Here is a 21,302-nt window from a genome sequence, read left to right as displayed (position 1 = left end):
GCCTAAACGTTCAGGACAGGAACTGGTTGAATGGAATTGTGGCTGGTCCTAACAAGGGAATACTAGAGATTGTTCAAGTAGTAAGATCAACTTTTAAATGGGGGGGAAGGGGCGCCTGGGTGGCGCAGTCGGTTAAGCGTCCGACTTCAGCCAGGTCACAATCTCGCGGTCCGTGAGTTCGAGCCCCGCGTCAGGCTCTGGGCTGATGCCTCAGAGCCTGGAGCCTGCTTCCGATTCTGTGTCTCCCTCTCTCTGCCCCTCCCCCATTCATGCTGTCTCTCTCTGTCTTAAAAAAATAAATAAACGTTGAAAAAAAAATTTAAAAAAAAAAAAAAAAAAAAAAAAAAAATAAATGGGGGGGAAAAAAAGGCATAGTGCCAAACTTGTATAGAATATGCTATCATTCGGAGGGATATTATGCATATTTGCTTGTATACGCATAAATTATCTCTGGGGGGATTTGAGAGGATAATCCTGTGGAGGGAGGTGGTGGGAAGGAGCCTTCTCTCTGGGGATCCTTGGAATGCTCTGAATTGGAGCTGTGTGAATATATCACCGATTAAAATGAGAATCAAATCAGGTACACAAGAAACCATGTTGCAGGGGGATGCAGTCATGGGGGGACAAGGGGTATGAGACTTCTCACCTGTAGCTTGGGGATTTGGAGCCCTGTCTCGATGTTTTCAGGGCAGACTTATGGGAATGTGGAGTCCAGATCCCACTGTTCTCAGATGGGAACTGAGGCTCCAGGAGAGAGGGAACAGAGCCAATTTCAAAAAACTGACAACTTTTGTCTCTCTTATGTGGGCTTCAAACACAGCAGAGATGTGCTCACTTAATAAGGAGGAAAAATCTGGGCCAGTGGCTGGTGGGTTTGCATTGTGCCCCCCTCAACTCCCTCTACACCCTAGTTCTGGAATTCTCACTGGAAGGCAGGAGGGCTGGAACCCAGTTTGGCAAATGCTCAGCTGAGAAGGGGAGCTAGGCTGACAAGATAAAGCTTCACAGAAACAGTTTTGGGGGGCCAACATAGTTGCCTAGTGGGGCAAGGAGTCAAGGAAGATAGTGGCCCAGAAACTTTGGAAACCTCCTCATCTCTGGGGGTCAGACGACCTCCCCCGGAAAATTGCACTATTTCTATCTACTGCTTTAAAGCAGTGGGGTAGCCCTGTGGCACGAGCTCCAGTGGTCGGTGGGCCCTGAGGTGTGGGCCGGGGTCCACAGTGAATGTTTCAGCTGTGTTCCTGTAGGGGATGTGTGCCCAGCTTCAGGCCCTCCTCCCTCGTTCACCGCCAGCACCGCCAGGCTCTGGGTGGAGAACTTGGCCACACCCCCTAGTCTTTTCTTTGCCCACCCAGGGAAGGGGCTTCATAATTTTTATCAAGACCAAAGTACAGGCATAGGCTACCTGCTCAGTCTTTCCCTCCCTTGGCAACGTGATCCACATTAATCATGCCCAAGTCTATGCACTGAGATGCTCCAAGGTTGAAGGAATATGTAGGGACATCAGGTGACTCCTTTCATTTCACAGATGGGGATGAGGCCTGGAGGGGAGCAGGGAAGGCACTTGACTGTAACAACCTCTGTGTGATTGTGTGATCAGGCTCCCAGAAGCAGCGGAGGATTGAGGGGAGGCAGGGAGAGGAAGGCCCTGAGGCAGGGGTCTCAGCTGAGGCTGAAGGAGCAGTGGGTCCCTGCATGTGAGGGGTGACAAGGTGGGAGGCCTGGGGAAAAGCCTGCGCCACTGGCCTCTCCAGAATAGACCAGCTGTGAGGCTCCTGCATGCAGCCCTGGGCCCAAAGGCCACGGAGCTGGGTGCAGCCACCTCTCAATGCTCACAGGTTGCTGGGGGATACAGGAAGAGAAACCCCAGCTCACAAGGCCTGGACCAAAGCAGAGAGGACTTGGCATAGTCCTGCACTGGGTAGCCTCATGGAAGGTTTCCCAGAAAGGCATAGTGTGGGGCTCAAAGTGGGCAGATGGGAGATAAGCAACCCTGCAGAACGAACAGCACCCGTGAGGTGAGCTGTGAGGACAGTCAGGTCTTTATTGGCAGATGACATGGTAGCACTGGAGCGATGATGGAGAGTAGGTGGAAGTCTATGTCCCCTCCCCCATCTGTTTCACACCTCACTTGGAGGCATTTGGAAATGAGTTTCTGCAGCTCTTTTCAAGGCTCCCTGGGGCAGCCACTAGGGTTTGTAGGGTTTGAGGAAGGGACAGGCTGCTCAATGGGCAGTGGAGCCCTTGTTTTGGGCTAAATGGGGCTGACCACGGCAGCATTTGGGTGGGGGGGTGGGGGTGGAGGGAGAGACAGGATGCGGCTTGAGTGAGATACAGCAGCAGGCCTCCTTGGTGTACAGGGCATTACACGTTCCAGGGGACTTGGAAGTGGGTCCCTGACTCACAGACACTCCCCTTTCCTGAGGAGCCACCACCTTGATCCCCCAGCTGGCCTCAGAGCCTGACACTTCCAGGTTTCTTGTTGGGGGGGCGGGGGGGGGAGGGGAAGGGGGCCGGGCAGTGCAGGCCGTACTCTGTTCTCCTGTGGGGCCTCCAGCCTCCCTAGACACAGCAGGAGTCCAGCCTATCTTGCCTCCCTCTCTGGTCTTGGGAGACCCCCATTGTCATGTGAAGCCACAAGGTAAGCCCTAACTGGGAGTGAATGTGTGGCTGACTCCTGGGAGATGGCTGGCCCAGCACTGGCACACCCAAGGAAGCTAGGGTCTGCCCTCATCTGTGAAATGAGGGAGGTGGACTAGATGCTCGTGGAGACCTGTGCCCTTGCCCTCTCCTGACCATGTATGGTGTGGGATCTGAGAGCTAGACTCTAAGAGCAGATCTGAGCACACCCAGAAGCAGAAGAGATATTCTGTGCTGGGAACTCAGGGACGGGGGTCACACAGGAGCTGAGGGGTTGTGACAAAGGCCAGGGCCGGGGTAGGAGCAGTAGTTGCTCAGATCCATGAGGGAGGCCCCAGCTCATAAGGGAGGCAGATGAGACCTTCTGGCTTTAGCTGGAGCCACACCACCATCCCCACCCCCAGGACAGACACAGATGTGGGGTTCCATGCCCTTTCATTGAGGGAGCTGGAGCAAGACACTCAAGAGATTTTTGTGGAAGAGGAGCATCTCACTCCCACCAAGATGGGCAACACCCTTCCAGCTTCCCTTTGAGCTGATTACTTCCTCTTTCAAAATGTGACTCCAACCATCACTCCTGTACTTCTGGAAGTAAATCCTTGCTGCCTAGGGCTGAAGGAAACAGTACCCGCCCCTACCCCAGGACCTAGACTAAGATGCAAAGCAGTCCTCAGGTATCTTGATTAGCAAGACGGCAAGCAAGGGTGGGCTGCCCCAGAGCACAAGAGGCCAACCATTCTGTGATGGGAGAGGAAGGGAGGATGCAGATCCATGTGGAAAGTGCCAGCTGACTGCACTCCATAGCCTTGGGGCCTGGGTTGTTCTGCATTTGCCACAATCAGAGGGCACATGGGACTTGTCCTCTGCTTTAAGCCTGGGCTGGGAACCAGGAGTTTCCTGCCCCTGCCTGCCAGGTGTTCACGGTGACACCACAGAGGTACCACATTGGCTGGACCACTGACAGCCATCTTAGGGAAGGAGCTCATGGACACAGCAGACCCCCCTCTGTACACACACAGCCCTTGTCACTGCCTGTGGCTCAAAGGCAGGATTGTTCCTCACTCCCTCCAAAGGCTTGGTCCAGGTGACAATGCTGTTCCCTATAGCCCCTCAGCTTTCAAAAGCAAATTCACTTAAATTACATGTTTAAAGAAACAAAAAAATCTTCCATCTAAGATGATCTTGCCTAGAGAGACTGAACAAGAGCAAGGGGGTCTCAAAGGCACAGAGCCATTAGGCATCCAGTGGAGTCCCCTCCCTGTGCAAGCAGGTAAAATGCACTTGACTTCTCCCACAGGTCAGGCAGTACGGGCTGGCCCTTTGCTTTAGTCAACACACAAGTGCTGGCCCTGGCTGACTAGGGCCAGTTCCAGGCATAGGAATTCCTAGTGCTAGTGGCTGGGTCTCACTTAGGTGGAGATGCTGTAGGGGCTATGGAGCCTCTCACACCGTGGGCTAGAAAGGCATTCTAGCCCAAAGGCACCTGCTCTGAGCAAGCAACATGGCAGGTGAGGCCCCTATGGCCCAATATGGGTGCAGAAATTGCCCACTGTCTTATCATCTCCACAAGGGAGCCCCTGCACTTGACGGGAGGGGCCTTGGATCAGTTAGACTCCAGCACACTGGGCCTTGATACTGATTTTTTTGTTGACAGTGCCCCGAGGGCCAGGACCTTCAGTGTCCCTGCAGGGTGCACTAAACACCTGAAGGCTTTCCAGAGGCACTATTCCATAAAACATGAATGGCTTCAAAACTACAGGCCCTGTGTTGTGTCCAGAAACTGTTGTGGTGGAGACCTGGGTGCCTAAGGAGAGCAGAGGCTAGACACAGATTTGAGGGACGTCAGGGCAATATAACCAAAAACTCTGCCTCTTGTGTACCTCCCCACTCCCACCTGAAAGCTGTCCAAAAGTTCCAGAACAACAGGACTTTCCAGGTCAAGAAACTAGGGAACTAGGGCAGGGTTTGATCCTGGGGAACAGGGAAGTGAAGGCTTCCTTTTCCCAGGGTACCCTTTGCCCATCTGGTAGATGGAGGAAGGTGGGGCTGGGAGAAAAGCCCAGACCCAGCTGACTCTCCAACCTCTAAAGCAAATCAGATTTTGATCCCGATCTCTCCCTCCCCTTCTCCCCCTGACCCGACCCCAGCCAGCCTGAGCCCAGCCAGCCTTAGCCTACGTGGTGGCCCCGCCCCCGCAGGTGGGAATGGATTCAACTCTGGGTTCCCGCCAAGGGCACAATCGTGAACCTGCCCTGGGAGGGCCAAGCTGCAAACGGCAAACGTTGAATGGGAGGCTCCGATTTGAGTCTGATTCCTGGGTCTGTGGCCCCGGGAAGGATGCCAATCAAGGCTGAGGCTTCTGCTGGGGGCACAGGACAGACAAGGCTAGGCAAAAGGACTCTAAGAGTAGGTTCCGGGAGGGCACCCCTCCCGCCCTCGGTTCCCCAGTCACTGTCCCGGCCCTGCACCCACTCCTCCGCAAGCCAAGGAAGCCCGAAGCAGCAGCAGCCTCCAAACCGTTTATTTCTCCGGACCTGGAGGTGGGGGTCGCTGGGGGCGAAGCGGGCACAATACTGCGGGCAGCAGGGCCTTGGTGCAGGCGGGTAGGGCCAGCGCGGCCCTCAAGCGAAGGTGGAGTTGTTCCAGCCCACGTTGGCCGCGTTCATGTCGTAGTAGTTGATGTAGATCCTGCGGGGCGTGGAAGCCAGATTCAGCGGGCTGCGTTGTCACGGGCCTTGGGCTGCGCCCCTCGGCGCCCCCACCGCCCCTCGGCGCCCCCACCGCCCCACGCACCTATCAGGGCTGACGCGCAGGCGCTCGGCCAGCAGGCCACACAGCAGCTTGCTGTAGGAACGGTTCTGCGCGCCGCCGATCTTGCCGATGCTGTGCAGGCTGCAGAGCGCGCACGGCTCGCTGGAGCCGCCGAAGACCATGAGCTGGTCAGGGACCACGTGCACCGCGATGTACTATGGGGAGACGGGGTGCGGTCAGCCGGCCCGCGAGCCCTCGCCTGGGCCCGGGCGGCCACCCATTCCATCCCTTCCCTGCCCAGAGCCTCGGCCTGGAGTCGCCCCCTCCTCGCCCCCAAGCCCGGGACCACCTCGTCCGGCCCGCACCCCTTCTCCCTGTTCTCTCCTGGCAAACCTGGGCCGGCTTGCCGGTGGCCTGCGCCAGCTGCTGAGTGAGCTCGGAAAGGAGCCCGTCCGGCACGGAAGCGCGGGGGACATTGGTGTTCACCACGAACATCGGCATGCTGGCGAAAGAACGGCGGGGACGGGTGCACAGAAACCCACCAACGCGCGAAAGGCTGCAGTACGGTAACCTGAGCTACGTGACCGCCGCCTGGTGCCGCCCAACAGGAAGCTGAGGCCCCGCCTCCTGTGACGCCACAGCCGGCGGACGCCCCGCCTCCGGACGCCCCGCCTACGTGCGGCTGTGGGGCCCTCCGGCTGGTGGGGCCCTTCAGTCTTCGGAAGCGGAGGCCCCGCCCCTGTGCGGCCACAGCTCTCTCCTGACTGCTGAAGTCCAGGCTGGCGGAGACCCTGTCTTGGCGGAACTTGGGTTGCTGGCTTCCTGGTCCCACTCACCCTCTCAAAGCCGTTCTTCACGCGGCGGCCAGAAATATTCCTATCCTTCGTTTCTTCGCTAGTCCTTTACTTTAGTCACTGACGTGTATTCAGCGACGTGTGTGTGCCAGGAGTTCGAGATGCAGCAGTTAACTGAGCACGTGGCCCCTTGCCACCCGCCAGGAGCTCACAGCCAGCAAAGTAGATGAAGTCCCAGCCCATTCCACCACACGCACCGAACCTTTGTGTGCCCTGAGTTTCCAGGGCTACATGTTCCCCAAGGCTGTAGTCCTGGGCCTGTGTGTGTGTGTGTGTGTGTGTGTGTGTGTGTGTGTCTGTGTGAGAGTGATGGGGAAAGGTAGGCATTGCTGCAGGTAGAAGGGGGCAGCCAGAGTAGAGTCAGGGGCAGCATCCAGGTGCCTTCCCTGCACCCTTGCTCTTTAACGTAAGTGAGCATGCTGGGAGGTGCCAGGGGGAGGGGCAGGGAATAAGAGATGAGGCTCAGGCAGGGCTCCATAGGCCAAGCAGTTAACAGCTCTGTCTCGGAGCCCCTGCTACCCTGGGCAACTTCTCTGCAGGTCTGGGAACTTTAGCTCCTCAGGGGAAGCCCCACCATAGTTAGGTCCTCTAGGAATGCCCTCCCTGAGAGTCTTGGTGAATTCTTTCCATCCCTTCCACCAATGGTAAGCTCAGGGGGCATCTAGTGGGTAGCAAGCATACAAGAGACACAGACTGAATACTGGTTGAATGAACGAATGGGTGAATGAAGACAGTCATGACACGGCAGGAAGAGGATAGGGCAGTGGCTGGATTGGGACCCTGGCCAGGCCTGCAGGCCTTGCCATCCCTGGGAAGAAGGGCTTGTGGCTACGTGGCCACCCCACTTCCACTCTGAAGAGCCCCCTCTGGTCAGGGTGCTGTGCTGGGGAACAGATCTCTCTCAGGTGCTCTAAGGGGCACACTGTGTTTGGCCAAGTCCTCAGAGCTCTCCAGGAAGGTCGTGTCTTTGGCATCTGGCAGGTGCTATCCAGTTAAGGTGGCACAGCACACACTGGCCTTGATATGCTACAGCAAGGACACTTGTGCCTGTGGGACCAGCCAGTATCCATTCAAGTAGGTCCCATGGCCCAGTTGTGCAATACCCTGCAAGTGTTTGTTCCTCCACCTAGGCCCCAGGCTGCTTCCTCACTCTCACACCCTATGCCCAGGCCTCCTTACCACTGATGGACTGATGCACTCCACACCATGTCGACAGCTACCCCCCCTTCCGAGCTCAGTAGCCAATTCAGCACCTTCTGCTTCCTGTGTCCAAATCCAAGTGCATGACTATTCCTCCCACACCTGTTGGCCTGCCAGTGAAATGTACTTCCCTCCACTGTCACCCTTATCCTTCCCTGTCTCCACCCAGCCCATCACCACCACCACCACCTTAGTTTAAACTAGCTGGCTTCACCTTTGGCCTAGCATGGACCCCGTGATAACGCCATGGTGGACTGTTCTTCCTGGGAGAGGAGTCTATTTCCCTGCCCCCTGCCAGCGGACCTGGCCATGTGACTTACCTTGCCCAATGAAATGCAAACAGAAGTTACGTAAGTGACTCCAGGAAGAATATTCAAGAGCCTGCACCTGCACCCGGTTCTCTGAGATGGTGGAAGTGTGACAAGATGGATCCACACCAGCAAACACCAGCAATGCCCCTGTAGGTGAGCCACTGCGATTTTGAGGTTTACTGTAGCATAGGGCAGTCTTCCCTAATCAGGACAGCCTATTTACTAATTACCCTTCCCTTTCCCAGTAGCAGTCAGTGCCATCTTTCTAGAAGGGCATCTGGGGAGGTGATATCATTCACAGGCCCACCCCTTACTAGCTTGGACACTTGACTCACCCCCTCTCTGAGATTCAGTTTGTTCCCCCACCTGTAATTTGAAGATAGTAGTGTCCACCTTAAAGAGGAGTGTTCTGAGGACCAACCGGCCTAAATACTGGTGATAGTCCCCGCTGATATTAGAGGTAGTACTGTCACAATGCCCTGGCATGTCACAATGCCCTGCCCCACAGTTTGCACCCCTCCCCCTTGGTCCCTGAGTCTGTGCACTGTCCTTAGGGACCATGCTCCTGACTCTTGGCTCTGGCATTGGTCTTGAAATGTGGTTTGCATGCACTTTACCTCATCTACCTCAGTTCCTTGGGAAAGCCCCAGAACCCCTGGCTTTAATGTGGTCCTGTAACATGCCCAGCACCTCTCCTTCCTTTGAGGCCATAACCTTATTCCTATTTGTGCGTTAATGTTTCCTTGCTAGGTGGTAAGCTCCATGAGAGAGGGGACTGGACTGTCTCTTTTTGGCCATCGCTGTTTGCCCACCTCCTTGACCCATTATTACCTCAGTGGTAGGCAGAGGGCCTCCAAAGATGTCCATGATCTAACCCCTGGAATCTGTGAATGTTATGTTACACGGCAGAAGGCACCACACAGATGTGATTAGAATTGTGGACCTTCAAATTGGGGGGTCATTATGGATTATCTGGGTTGGCCCAATGTAATCACACGAGCCCTTAAAAGCAGATAATTTTTTCCAGCTAGACTCAGTGAGATGCGGCAGAAGGGGAAGTCAGACTCAAAAGCAGGAGAAGGACTTGATGCGCCATTACTGGCTCTGAAGATGAAGGAGGCTAGGAGCCTCAGTCATACAACCACAAGGAACTGGATTCTGCTAACAACCTGAATGGACTTGGGAGAAGTGGGTTCTTCTCTAGTTGACCTAGGGACACCTTGACTTTGGCCGTACAAGACCCTAAGCAAAAGACCCAGTCACTTGATGCTGGACTTCTGACCCACAGAAAGTGTGAGATAATAAATCTATGTTGTTTTAAGCTGACAAATGTGTGTTGATTTGTTCTAGGAGCAATAGAAAGGTAATACACTTGGCATTGATAGGGGCTTGATAATTATTTGCTGAACAGCAGGGACACATGCACTGGGAGGTGTCGGCAGGCTGCTGAGCTGCCTGGGATCATCTCCCCTTTCCTCCTCACTGACCGAATCTCAGTTCTGTTTGATTAGAACACTCGCTGCCCCAGAGCCCCTGACAACCAGGCATGGCCACGTGAAGCTCATGCCATGTGTGGGGTTTATGGGGAAGCAGGTGATTTGCTAACAGAGGTGCCACCCTTCCCTTTTCCTCCTGCCCACTCCCCAAACTTGGACATGACCCCCAGATATGCAGCAACTGTTAGGCAACCATGAGCTGGAAAAACACAGGCCAAAGAGCCAGGAGTGGCAGCCCAGAGGAGCCTGGGGCTCTGAAAAATAAACCCCTCTCTGCTCAAAGCACTGCTTATCAGGGTTTGTGTCATTTGCAGCCCCAGTGCAAGTCCTGGCTCCTGCAGAGGACTTCCTGAGTGCCATGTCCAGGCATTCTTACTGCAAGTGTTTTTGCTGCAGGCATTTTCATGGCAAACGTTTTTACCACATCACTGACCGGTCACAAGGCAGTGTTGCCATAAAAGATAAAATCAAGAAAAATAAAAGAGGGACATTCATTAAAAAGGACATAATTAATGAAACATGAAAACTGAATAATAAAACTACTTGGCTGAGAAATACAAAATTTTTGGATACATTTATTTTTTTTTAATGTTTACTCATTTTTGAGAGACAGAGATAGAGAGAGTATGCACGTGCAGGAGGGGCAAAGATGGGGACAGAGGATCTGAAGTGGGCTCTGAGCGGACAGCAAAGAGCCCTATAAGGGGCTTGAACTCACAAACTGTGAGATCATGACCTGCGCTGGAGTTGGACGTGCAACCAACTGAGCCACCCAGGTGCCCCTAATATATTTGAATACATTTAAAACGTGTGTAGATTCTATGCAAATAATTTTATTTTGTGGATTGTATCTATGTATGCTTTCAAGATCTCTCATTCATAGTATTGCACATTTTTTTTTTTATTCACTCATTAGGCATCACAGTTTTTCTTTTTTCACTAAACTTTCGTCCTTCATTAAGAGAGATATCTGTTTCTAAACACTAGGGTGCATTTTGTTTGTTCGTTTTTATTTTGTTTTTACTTTTTTAAAAATTTTTAATGTTTATTTATTTCTTAGAGAGAGACAGAGAATGAGCTGGGGAGAGGCAGAAGAAAGAGAGATGCAGAATCTGAAACAGGCTCCAGGCTCCAAGCTATCAGCACAGACCTGGATGAGGGGCTCGAACCCACGAACTGGGAGATCATGATCTGAGCCAAAGTCAGATATGCAACTGACTGAGCCACCCAGGCGCCCCTGTTTGTTTGCTTTTACAGGTGTATTTTTGAGAGACAAGGAGAGAGCATGAGTGGGGAGGGGTGGAGAGAGAGGGAGACAGGATCAGTGGCAGGTTCTGTGCTGACAGCAGAGAGCCCTATGCAGGGCTTGAAGAACCATGAGATCGTATATACATATACATAGGGTGTATATCACATCTTTATCCATTATCCATTAATCAATCGATGGACACTGGGGCTGCTTCCATAATTTGGTATTGTAGATAATGCTGCTATAAACATAGGGGTGTATGTGTCCCTTTGAATGAATATTTTTGTATTTGGGGGGGTAAGTATCCAATAGTGTGACTACTGGTAGTTCTATTTTTATTTTAGTTCAGTTTTAGTGGGTTTTTTTCTTTGTGAAAACTTCTACATTGTTATTTGTTCTTGGTATTTTGTCACATATCCATTCATAGACCTTCCATAGTTCTATGGGAAATGCAGTCAATACTCTGCACCCCTGTATAGACCATTATGAAGGCTAAGATTCATATAATATACAAATGGGAACACTGTGTCAATGGAGAAACGAAACCAAACTGTCAACCAGTTGATGAAACCAAAGAGCCCAACCAGTTTTTGTTTTTGTTTTTGTTTTTATCTTTTACAGCAAAATTGTTTCACAGCCAATTAGTTATGTGGTGAATTGCTTACAGCGAAGATGCTTACAGGAAAACGACCTAGAACCGTCTGGTGGGTAAGGACTGCCAGGCACGAAGCAGCGGGGAAGAAAACCTCCCAATGTAGGGACACGCCAGCTGGGTAAGGGGGAATATGGCCCACGCAAGCACTCAGCAGACTCTAAAAGCAGGGAGCATTTCTGTGGGCAGGATCTGAGTTACCTGAGCTGGAAAGAGGGCATAGGGAGGACAGAGGCCTGCTGGCACCCCACTGTGGGGCTACCTGCTCTTCCCCTTGCTGCCTCTCCCCTGCCAGCAGCCCATGTCCCGGGGCAGTCCACCCTTCCACAGCCTCCCACTAGTCTCATTTCCCTCAGCATCTCTCTCCTGGTCACGCAAGGCTCATCACCCCTACAGCAAAAACCCAGCCAGCCCTGAGCCCTCGACAGTCCCTGAACTCATCAGTCCCATGCCCTTGTTCACTGAACACATTGTGGTTCACATGTGGTGAACACATTCAGTGAACAAAGACAAGCGAAGATGATTCCTCCCCACCTCATTCCTGCTTCTGGTCACAGTGGAAAGAGACATGGGGGTCAGCTGTACCTGAAGGTATGGGATTGCAGAGGGGGGTGTCTGCCAGGAGACCACCACATGGCAAAGAAAGGGTCTAGGTGTGGTGGGGAGCCAGCAGTCACAGCCAGTTCTCCCCACAGTACCCTGAGACATGGTCCAAAGAAGGTGATCTGGGTGAAGTCACTTCAACTCTCTGAGCCTCAGTGTCAGAATGGGGGGTGAGGTGGTGACTCCTTTCCCATAGGCTTGTGTGAAGATTTAAGGGGCTAAAAGGACAAAGTGCAAAGTCCCTGGCTTATAGTAGGTGCTCAGTGAATGCCTGAACTTACCATATTGTACCCAAGTGTCCTGGAGCAGGAAATGAGCTAATAGACCTCAACCCCAATGGTGGACATGCAAGCCAAGAGGGTGACTGTGCCCTCCTTCCCTGGTGTCCAAGTCCTGTCCCAACCCACCCCTGTCCTCACAGGATCCTTCAAAGCCAAGGCCAGGCTGCTCAGAAGGCCCCCAGGCACTGTTCTGCTCCTGCTGCTGCATAGTCCCGCTCGGACTCACATCCACGAGAGCTCACAGCAGCCTGTCCCAAAGGTAGTGTCCTGGACTTCTTGGAAATCCTTATTTCCCAGAGGACACATAAGCATGCACCCTGGTGGCAGGGCACCTTAGAGAGTATGAGGTCACTGGTCATTGGAGTGTCATGGGAAGAGACCATGGGAGGGTCTGGCTCCCTATAATTACAGGATAAATTCCCCACCTGGCCTTCAGCCCCCCCCCCCCCACTTCACCTTAGAGCTCTTCTGCCCCATGGATGCTGGGCTTCCCCGCCCACACATCCGCTCTGTCCCAGGGCTTTCCCATCTCCATTCAGTAGCATCTATGGCCCTCATGAAGTCTTCCTGACACCTCTAGCTGGAAACCTACCCATCCCTAGGCCTCATCACCCTGGGACACCATGGACACATTTTCATGGTCTGCCTCCAAAGAAAGCCGAGTATGTGTGTGTGTGCGCACACATGCACAAAAAGTTGGCATCCACCCCTGGAATGTGGCTCTACTGCTGGAGCCACAGGGATGAGACCTGGGCTCCCCCTCAGCATCCTTGTTCTTCTTAGAGTGTCTGGTTCTCCCTAACCTTTGATTTCCTGCTGCCTGTAGAATGGAGCCAGGGAACCAGCAGCACAGGGACTCTGACCTCCTGCAGGGTCTGTAGGAAGGGCCAAACTGTGGACTCTCTTCCCTCCTGCCTCTGCAGAGCCTTAGCTGTGGCCCTTTGGCCTTGGCCTCCATGCCCTGCCACCAGCCCTGGATCTACCCTCAGCACTGGCTCAAGCCCCAGGTCCACCACTAACCCATAGTGTCACCGTGGACCCTTCAGATGGCCTTTGGACCTCCCCCACAGAATGGGATCAGATAGCAGAAGAGCCAGGGCCTGGAGGCAGTGTACTACAGTGGTCATGACCACCCAGGTTCAGTCCTGGCCTACCACCTGGTGGTGTGACCTTGCTCCTTGGATAAGCCACTGCCTTCATGTGCCTCTCCTGCTCCTGTGTAAAACAAGGATAATAAAAGCACTTATTTCTGGGGGCATTTGCTCAGGTTAGAGGTGCCAATGCTTGTGAAGCACTCAAAATAGTCTCAATAAGTGGAAAAGCCTCCATAGATGTTGGCTCAGAATGGTGTTGTTGATGCTGTGGTTGTGAGACTGTTTGACTTTCTTCAAGGTGAAGGTCACCGCTTCCTCCCAACCCTGGTGCAGCCTGAGGACAGGGACAGTGGTGGACACCTCGGGATACAACAGGCCCTAAGAGAATAAACTGGATAAACTGAAGGAATCAATGTAATCAATGGATGATTCAGCTGAGGCATGGAGAGGACAACCTGTGTCCCAATAAGAGGGAACCAGAGTGTCAGGGTCCGGAGAGGAGTGGATGAGGACGAAGGCAGGAGAATCAACTGCAGCCCTTTGGAAGCCATGCAGCCCTGACCCTTGAGAGCAGGGCATGAGAACTGGTAGCCAGGTTTGCTGGCCCAGCAGGGAGAGGCTGGGCCCCGGAAGCTGAGACTCAAAGCCCGGGTAACTAGCAAGCCAGGGAGAAGGTGTGTGAGTCAGGAGAGGGAGCTAAGCTGGTGCTCTGGAAGATGGGAGAAGCCACACTGTCTGGGGTCTGGGCAGGTGAGTCAGAGCTGGGGGGCCTTTGTCTATGGAGGAGAGCATTTCAGGGGGGTTGGGGGACTGATAGATATCAGTAGACAGGGATGGGAAGGGGCTGGCTGGTGGGACCCCTCCATCAAGGGTGGTCTGAGGGCCCAAGGTCAGGGACTCACCCACCAGGCAGGCCTCCCCGTCTCTGCAGTCAGGGAGGAGGTAGCACAGGCTCTCAGGGAACAGGGGCAGGGAGACAAGCTGAAGCAGCCCAAGCACCAGGCAGCTGGCAGGCAGCAAGGCCCAGGCCTGTGTGGGTGTCCCAGGAGCTCCCTGGAGAGGCAGAGAGTCCAGGTCAGATGCATCCTTGCTAGAATCCTTCCCTTACCCCTTGTTCTCTTGCCTGCAGGCCTATAGAGGGTCCGCATTGTCCTGTGCTTCTTCCTAACCAGCTCTGGATCAGGATGTCAGCCCAGAAGAGGAGCAGGAAGTTTCTCCTGTCTCATAATGCCCTCACTGTTTCCCCAGGGGCCTAGGCCCTGCCCCTCCCTGTCTTGAGAAAAACAAGGCTCTGAGGCTGACACCCTCCCACAATCCCTCCATCACCATCACCCCCTACTCTGTGCAGCCTTCGCTCTGCCCCCTGCCCTATGGAGTCTCACCAGGCAGTTCACACTCAAATGGGAAGGCTAATAATAGCCTTGGCCCAAACTGGCAGATTTCAGGCCACGGAATTTGAAGAATCATTTGAGGACAGAAAGACTTACTGGTGTCCCCAAACCCTCCATGCAGGTTGGCATCCAAGTCTGACCCGTCCCATCAGGATCCCCAGGGTTGGGAAGATGGCTGAGGCCACAGATTCAACCCTTATCTCATACCATAAACAAAAATTAACTCAAAATTGATCATCAATGGGGCGCCTAGGTGGCTCAGTTGCTTGAGTGTCCAACTTTGGCTCAGGTCATGATCTCATGGTTCAGTTAGTGGGTTCCAGTCCAGTGTGGGGCTTTGCACTGACAGCATGGATCCTGCTTTGGGATTCCCTGTTTCCCCCCTCTCTCTGCCCCTCCCTACTCCCTCAAAAATAGATAAACATTAAAAAAATTTTTTTAACTGTTAAAAAAAAAGATCAACATAAATATAAAAGTAAAAGTTAAAACTACCAAACATTTAGAGGAAAATCTTTGCAATGATAGACAAAGACGTCTTAGGACACAAACTGCATTAATCATATGAGATAAAACTGATAAATTGGACTTTATCAAAATAAAAATTTCTGCTCCTAGGCACTATTAAGAAATTAAAAATGTGGGGTGCCTGGGTGGCCCAGCCGGTTGGGCGTCTAACTCGTGGTTTCAGCGTGGGTCCTGATCTGGTGGTTCATGAGTTCTCGCTATCAGTGCGGCCTATCTGTGCTATCAGTGCAGAGCCTGCTTGGGATTTCTCTCTCCCTCTCTCTCTCTGCTCCTCCCGGCGCTCTCTCTCTCTCTCTCTCTCTCTGAAAAAAAAAATAAACATAAAAATTTTATTAAAAATATCATTAAAAAGGTAAATTACAGACTGCAAGAAAATATTGGCAATACATATATCTGATAAAGTAATTGCATCTAGAATGTATGAAGAATGTCCTCAACTCAAAACTAATGCAAACAACCCAATAAAAAATGGTGAACACTAGGGGAAAATCTAGATGATCAACCATGGGTTTGGTGATGCCTCTTCAGATATGACACCCAAGGCATGATCCATGGAAGAAAGAACTGATAAGCTGGACTTCCTTAAAAGTAAAAATTTCTGCTCTGTGAAAGACACTGTCAAGAGAATGAAAAAACAAGCCACAGACTGGGAGGAAATATTTGCAAAAGACATATTTGATAAAGGGCTGTTAACCAAAATATACACAGAACTCTTAAAACTCAGTAATAAGAAAATGAACAACTTGATTTTTAAAATGGGCCAAAGACCTTAACAGACACCTCACCAGAAGATCTACACATGTCAAATAAGCATATGAAGAGATGCTCCACATCATATGTCATCCGAGAAATGCAAATTAGAACAACAATGACATATTGGGAGCCTGGGTGGCTCAGTCAGTTGAACATCCGACTTCGGCTCGGGTCATGATCTCACAGTTTGTGGGTTTGAGCCCTGAGTCGGGCTCTGTGCTGGCAGCTCAGGGCCTGGAACCTGCTTCAGATTCCATGTCTCCCTCTCCCTCTGCCCGTCTCCTGCTCGCGCTCTGTCTCTCTCTGTCTCTCAAAAATAAATGAACATTAAAAAATAAAATAAAATAAAACAACAATGAGATATCACTAGCAGTTGTTAAATTGCCAACATCCAAAACACTGACAACACCAAATGCTGGAGAGGATGTAGAGCAATAGAAACACTCATTCACTGCTACTGAGAACGCAAAATGCTACAGGCAATTTGGAAGATAGTTTGGCAGTTTCTTACAAAATAAAGCATACTCTTTTTTTTTATTTTTTTTAATGTTTATTTTATTTTTGAGACAGGGAGAGACAGCATGAACAGGGGAGGGTCAGAGAGAAAGGGAGACACAGAATCTGAAACAGGCTCCGGGCTCTGAGCTGTCAGCACAGAGCCCGACGCGGGCCTTGAACTCACGGACCACGAGATCATGACTTGAGCCGAAGTCAGATGCTTAACCGACTGAGCCACCCAGGCACCCCTAAAACAAAGCATACTCTTATCCTGTTGTTGAGCAATCATGCTTCTTGGTATTTGCCCAAAGGGGTTGAAAATGTATTTTGACACAAAAACCTGCACGTGGATGTGTATACTAGCTTTATTCATAATCACCAAAACTTAGAAGCCACCAAGATGTCTTCGGGAGGTGAATGGATAAATAGACTGTGGTTCATCCAGACAATGAAATATTATTCTGTGCTAAAAAGAAATGGGCTATAAAGCCACGCAAAGACTTGGGGGGAAACTTAAATGCATATTACTAAGTGAAAGAAGCCAATCTGAAAAGGCTACATACTGTGCAATTCCAACTATAGGACGTTCTGGAAAAGGTAAATTTATGAAGACAGTAAAACCTCCCTCATTGGTTGCTAAGGATCAGCGGAAAAGAGGGATGATTAGGTAGAGAAGAGCACTTTTAGGATGGTGAAAATACTCTGTATATACTACAGTGATGGGTGCGTGTCACTATACATTTGTCCAAACCTATAAAATGTAGCACACAACATGGCTGCTGGGTGCTAATGATGTGTCCACGTAGGTTCATGGATTATAACACATATACCACTCTGGTGGGGGATGTTGATAATAAATGAGGCTATGCATATGTGGGGGTAGGGGGTATTTGGGAAGTGTCTATATTTTTCTCTAAATTTCACTGTGAAATGAAAACTTCTCTAAGAAAAATAAACTATTTTTAAAAATCTTTTTAAAGATGTTTTAAGTTTATTTATTGTTGAGAGAGAGGTGCCTCTAGTATTTTTTAATATTTAAAAAAAAAAGTAAGGGGCGCCTGGGTGGCTCAGTCAGTTGAGTGTCTGACTTCAGCTCAGGTCATGATCTCGCAGTTTGTGAGTTCGAGCCCCGCGTTGGGCTCTGTGCTGCCACCTCAAAGCCTGGAACCTGCTTCAGATTCTGTGTCTCCTTCTCTCTGCCCCTCCCCTGCTCATGTTCTGTCTCTCTCTCTCTCTCTCTCTCTCTCTCTCTCGGTCTCTCAATAATAAATAAACGCTAAAAAAAATTTTTTTTTAAAGTAAGTAATTTCCATACCCAGTGTGGGGCTCAAACCCACAGCCCCAAGATTAAGAGTTACATGCTCTACTGACTGTGCCACCCAGGCACCCCCTAAAAACAATAAAGTCTTTGGGGCACCTGGGTGGCTCAGTCCAGTAAGCGTCTGACTTGGGCTCAGGTCATGATTTCATGGTTGGTGAGTTCAAGCCCCCCATCAAGCCCCGCATGGGGCCCCGCATGGAGCTCCATACTGTCAGTGTGGGATTCTGTGCCTCCCTCTCTCTCTGCTCCCCCCCACTTGCATTCTCTCCCTCCCTCTCTCAAAATAAATAAATAAACTTTAAAAAATAATAAAATAAAACCTTTATTAAAAAATCAGTGGACAGGCTTTCCCTCTGCTCTGGGAACATGGTGGCAGCCTCAGGGAGAGCTCTGCTGTGAAGGGGCAGTGGGGAGCAACCGCCAGCAGGAGTGTGACTTCAGCCTCTGTCACAGAACACCGTCATCATGGAGTGCTGGTGGAAGGTGCCACGGGAGGGAGAGGGCCGGAAGCTGTGCCTGCACTGGTGACACTGCATCTACGAGCTGGTAGAGAGAACACCCTGTTGCTAATCCTCACACAGTCAGTGGGAGGACTTGGAGTACTAGTGACCTGGACTTGGTGAAGAAATCTTTGGGCGGAAATTGACTACTGTCTCCAGGTCTGGCGGTAAATGCATCCCCTGAGACCAAGAAATTGGCCGAGGAGGAGAAATTGCTGAGACAAGAAGGAAAGTTAGAGAAGATCCAGAGCAGGGCAGGTGAGATGACAATGACATTTCTAAGAAGCTGTCACCTAGAGGCAGGAATGAAGAACATCCTCAAATGGGAACTAAACCCTGAAATAGTTGCCCACCATTTCTTTCTTTTTTTTAATTAATATTTTTAATGTTTATTTATTTTTGAGAGAGAGCGTGAGCAGGGGAGTGGTGGAGAGAAGGGAACAGAGGATCCGAAGCAGACTCTGCTGACAGCAGAGAGCCCGATGTGGGGTTGGAACTCACGAACCATGAGACCATGACCTGAGCCGAAGTTGAACACTTAACCCACTGAGCCACCCAACTGCCCCTGCCCTCCATATCTTAAAGAATCCTGGTTGCTATGGGCTCACATGTATTAAAGTTACCAGAGAACTCATCACTAGGTGGGGTGGACACTGGTGTGAGGGGTTGGTAAATGGGCTTGATGCTGTGAGGTTACCTATGTCTGTGGTGAACTCTGAAAGGCCCAAGACTGAAAGGTACAAGTACTGGATGATCCGAACCTACTCTCCTTCAACAGCAACAGAGCAAAATCAGAGGAGTGGTGGAGCAAAGATGGGTCATCACCCTGAAACCACTCCCCCCTCTGACCAAGTAATGGAATTTTATTCTGTTTTATTATTTTATTTTTATTTATTTTTTATTTATTTATTTTGGGAGAGAGAGCACGAGCAGGGGGGAGGGGCAGAAAGGGATAGAAAATCCCAAGCAGCCTCTGCACTGATAGCGCAGTCAGACATAGGGTTCGAACTCACAAACTGTGAGATCATGACCTGAGCCGAAACCCAGACTCGGTGGCTTAATCAACTGAGCCACCCAGATGCCCCTATTTTTTTATATATATTTATTTATTTTGAGAGAGAGAGAGAGGGTGAGCAAGAGGAGGGGCAGAGAGAGAGAGAGAATCCCAAGCAGTCTCCATGCTCTCGGTGCAGAGCCTGACATGGGTGTGAACTCACAAACCGTGAGATCATGACCTGAGCAGAAACCAAGAGTTGGATGTTTAACCAACTGAGCCACCCAGGTGCCTTCAAATAGTGGAATTTTAAAGAGCATATGGGGACGTTGGCCTAAACTGCATGTACACATTGAATCCTCCATATTTCCCACCTCCGTCTTTGACTGTTACACATCCAGCCTTATTGGGGCAGTCCTGCTCAAGGAGTACTAGGCTGTAGATTTGATAAGCTGAATACTAACAGATGGAAACAGTCTAGATCCTATTTAGCCTCCTCCTCCCTTGGAATTTAGTGGAACAAATAGGAGAACTAAACACCATCTCCAGTACTGGGCTCATCTTCATACACACTGGACATTTGTATCTCAAGAGGAGATAAAGAGGTTGTGCTCTTTTTATTTTTTAGGTTTTTTTCATTACAGTGATACAGTTAATGTTATGCAGTTATGATTTAATACTGCACCTTTATGTTTATTTACATATCTCTCTACTGCAAATGGCACCATGTATGGTCTTTAAGTGTTTGCATGCATAAGTTTTGATAAATTTTAACTTTTTTTTTTTAGAGAGAGAGAAAGAGCACGAGTGGATGAGGGGTAGAGACGGGGGCGGCGGGGGAGAGAATTCTAAGCACACTCCACGCTCAGCAAAGAGCCTGACTCAGGGCTGTATCCCACCACCCTGGGATCACGAGTCAGATGCTCAACCGACTGAGCCATCCAGATGCCCCTAACTTTGTTTTGTTGTTGTTATTGTTGTTAATAGTGGACAAAAGATTTGAACAGATTCTTCACAAGGGAAGATACATGAATGGCTATATTGAGTACATGAAAAGGTACTCAACATTATTATGATGAGCATTATAATCATTAGTCATCAGGGAAATGCCACCATTAAACCACAAGGAGACACCATTGTACCACCTGCAGCATGCCTAAATTAAGAAGACAGACAATACCAAGTGTTGGTGAGGGTCTGGAGCATCCACAACTCTTCTACATCACTAGTGGGGATGTAAAACAATACAATCACTTTGGACAATTTCTTCTATAGTTTTTGTTTTGTTTTGTTTGTTTTCCTCCCATAGTTAAACATACATTTACTATGGGTTTTTTTTTAAGTAACCTCTACACCCAATATGGGGCTCAAACTCACAACCCTGAGATCATGCTGTAACGACTGAGCCAGCCAGGGGCCCCTAAACATACATTTGCTACTAAACTCAGTAATTCACTTACCCAAAAGAAATGAAACATTTGTCTACGCAACTTGTGCAGGAATGTTAATAGAAGTTTTATTCATGAATGGCCAAGAATCAAAAACAACCCAAAATGTCCATCGACAGGTAAATGGTAAACAAATTATGATATATCCATACAGTAGAATATTGCTCAGCAACACAAAAGAATATGTACTAATGATGTGACAACATGTGTGAATCCCCAAAACTTTATTTGGAGCAAAACCGGACACAAATGCATACATATGGTGTGGAATTATATCAAACTCCAAAAAAGGCAATGTGACCTATCATGGCCTGGGCCTACAGGTGGGATGGCTTACTGGTTGCAAAGGGGCATGAGGGAGACTTTGGGATGATGTAAATGTTCTACTTTGATTGTGGTGGTGGTTTCTTGGGCACATACATCTGCCAAAACTCATTAAGTGTATACTCAATATAGATTCATTTTACTGCATGTAAATTACACCTTAAGGTTGATTTTTTTTAACATGTATTCATTTTTGAGAGACAGAGACAAAGCATGAGTGGGGGAAGGGCAGAGAGACTGGGAGACACAGAATCCGAAGCAGGCTCCAGGCTCTGAGCTGTCAGCACAGAGCCCAACACGGGGCTCAAACCCACAAAATGTGAGATCATGACCTGAGCCAAAGTCGGACGCTTAACTGATGGAGCCACCAAGGTGCCCTGTCAACGTTGATTTTTTTTTAAAAAATCAGTTCCT

The 21,302-nt window shown here is 50.2% G+C and overlaps 1 protein-coding gene and 1 long non-coding RNA gene across 3 annotated transcripts; one reads left to right on the top strand and one right to left on the bottom strand.

The window, feature by feature from the left end:
* Positions 1 to 5,148: 5,148 nt before the first annotated feature.
* On the bottom strand, positions 5,149 to 5,924 carry MIF (macrophage migration inhibitory factor). 2 transcript variants are annotated; one of them, XM_047828462.1, is made up of 3 exons: positions 5,788 to 5,924; positions 5,437 to 5,609; positions 5,149 to 5,331 (listed from the first exon to the last, which is right to left on the bottom strand). In XM_047828462.1, exons 1-3 carry the CDS (start codon positions 5,893 to 5,895, stop codon positions 5,265 to 5,267), a joined length of 348 nt encoding a protein of 115 aa, XP_047684418.1. In that variant the 5' UTR covers positions 5,896 to 5,924; the 3' UTR covers positions 5,149 to 5,264. The 2 variants fall into 2 exon arrangements, with proteins under 2 accessions (XP_047684418.1, XP_047684417.1); XM_047828461.1 differs by having other exon boundaries at positions 5,760 to 5,898.
* Positions 5,925 to 6,137: 213 nt separating this feature from the next.
* On the top strand, positions 6,138 to 9,085 carry LOC125149473 (uncharacterized). Its single transcript, XR_007145933.1, has 2 exons — positions 6,138 to 7,912; positions 8,787 to 9,085. It is a non-coding gene; the product is annotated as an uncharacterized LOC125149473 (long non-coding RNA).
* The last annotated feature ends 12,217 nt before the right edge of the window (positions 9,086 to 21,302 follow it).

Source organism: Prionailurus viverrinus, chromosome D3, assembly GCF_022837055.1.
Source record: "Prionailurus viverrinus isolate Anna chromosome D3, UM_Priviv_1.0, whole genome shotgun sequence".
Taxonomy (NCBI): domain Eukaryota; kingdom Metazoa; phylum Chordata; class Mammalia; order Carnivora; family Felidae; genus Prionailurus; species Prionailurus viverrinus.
Note: the sequence above shows the minus strand (reverse complement) of the source record. Positions and strands in the feature narration are given on the sequence as shown.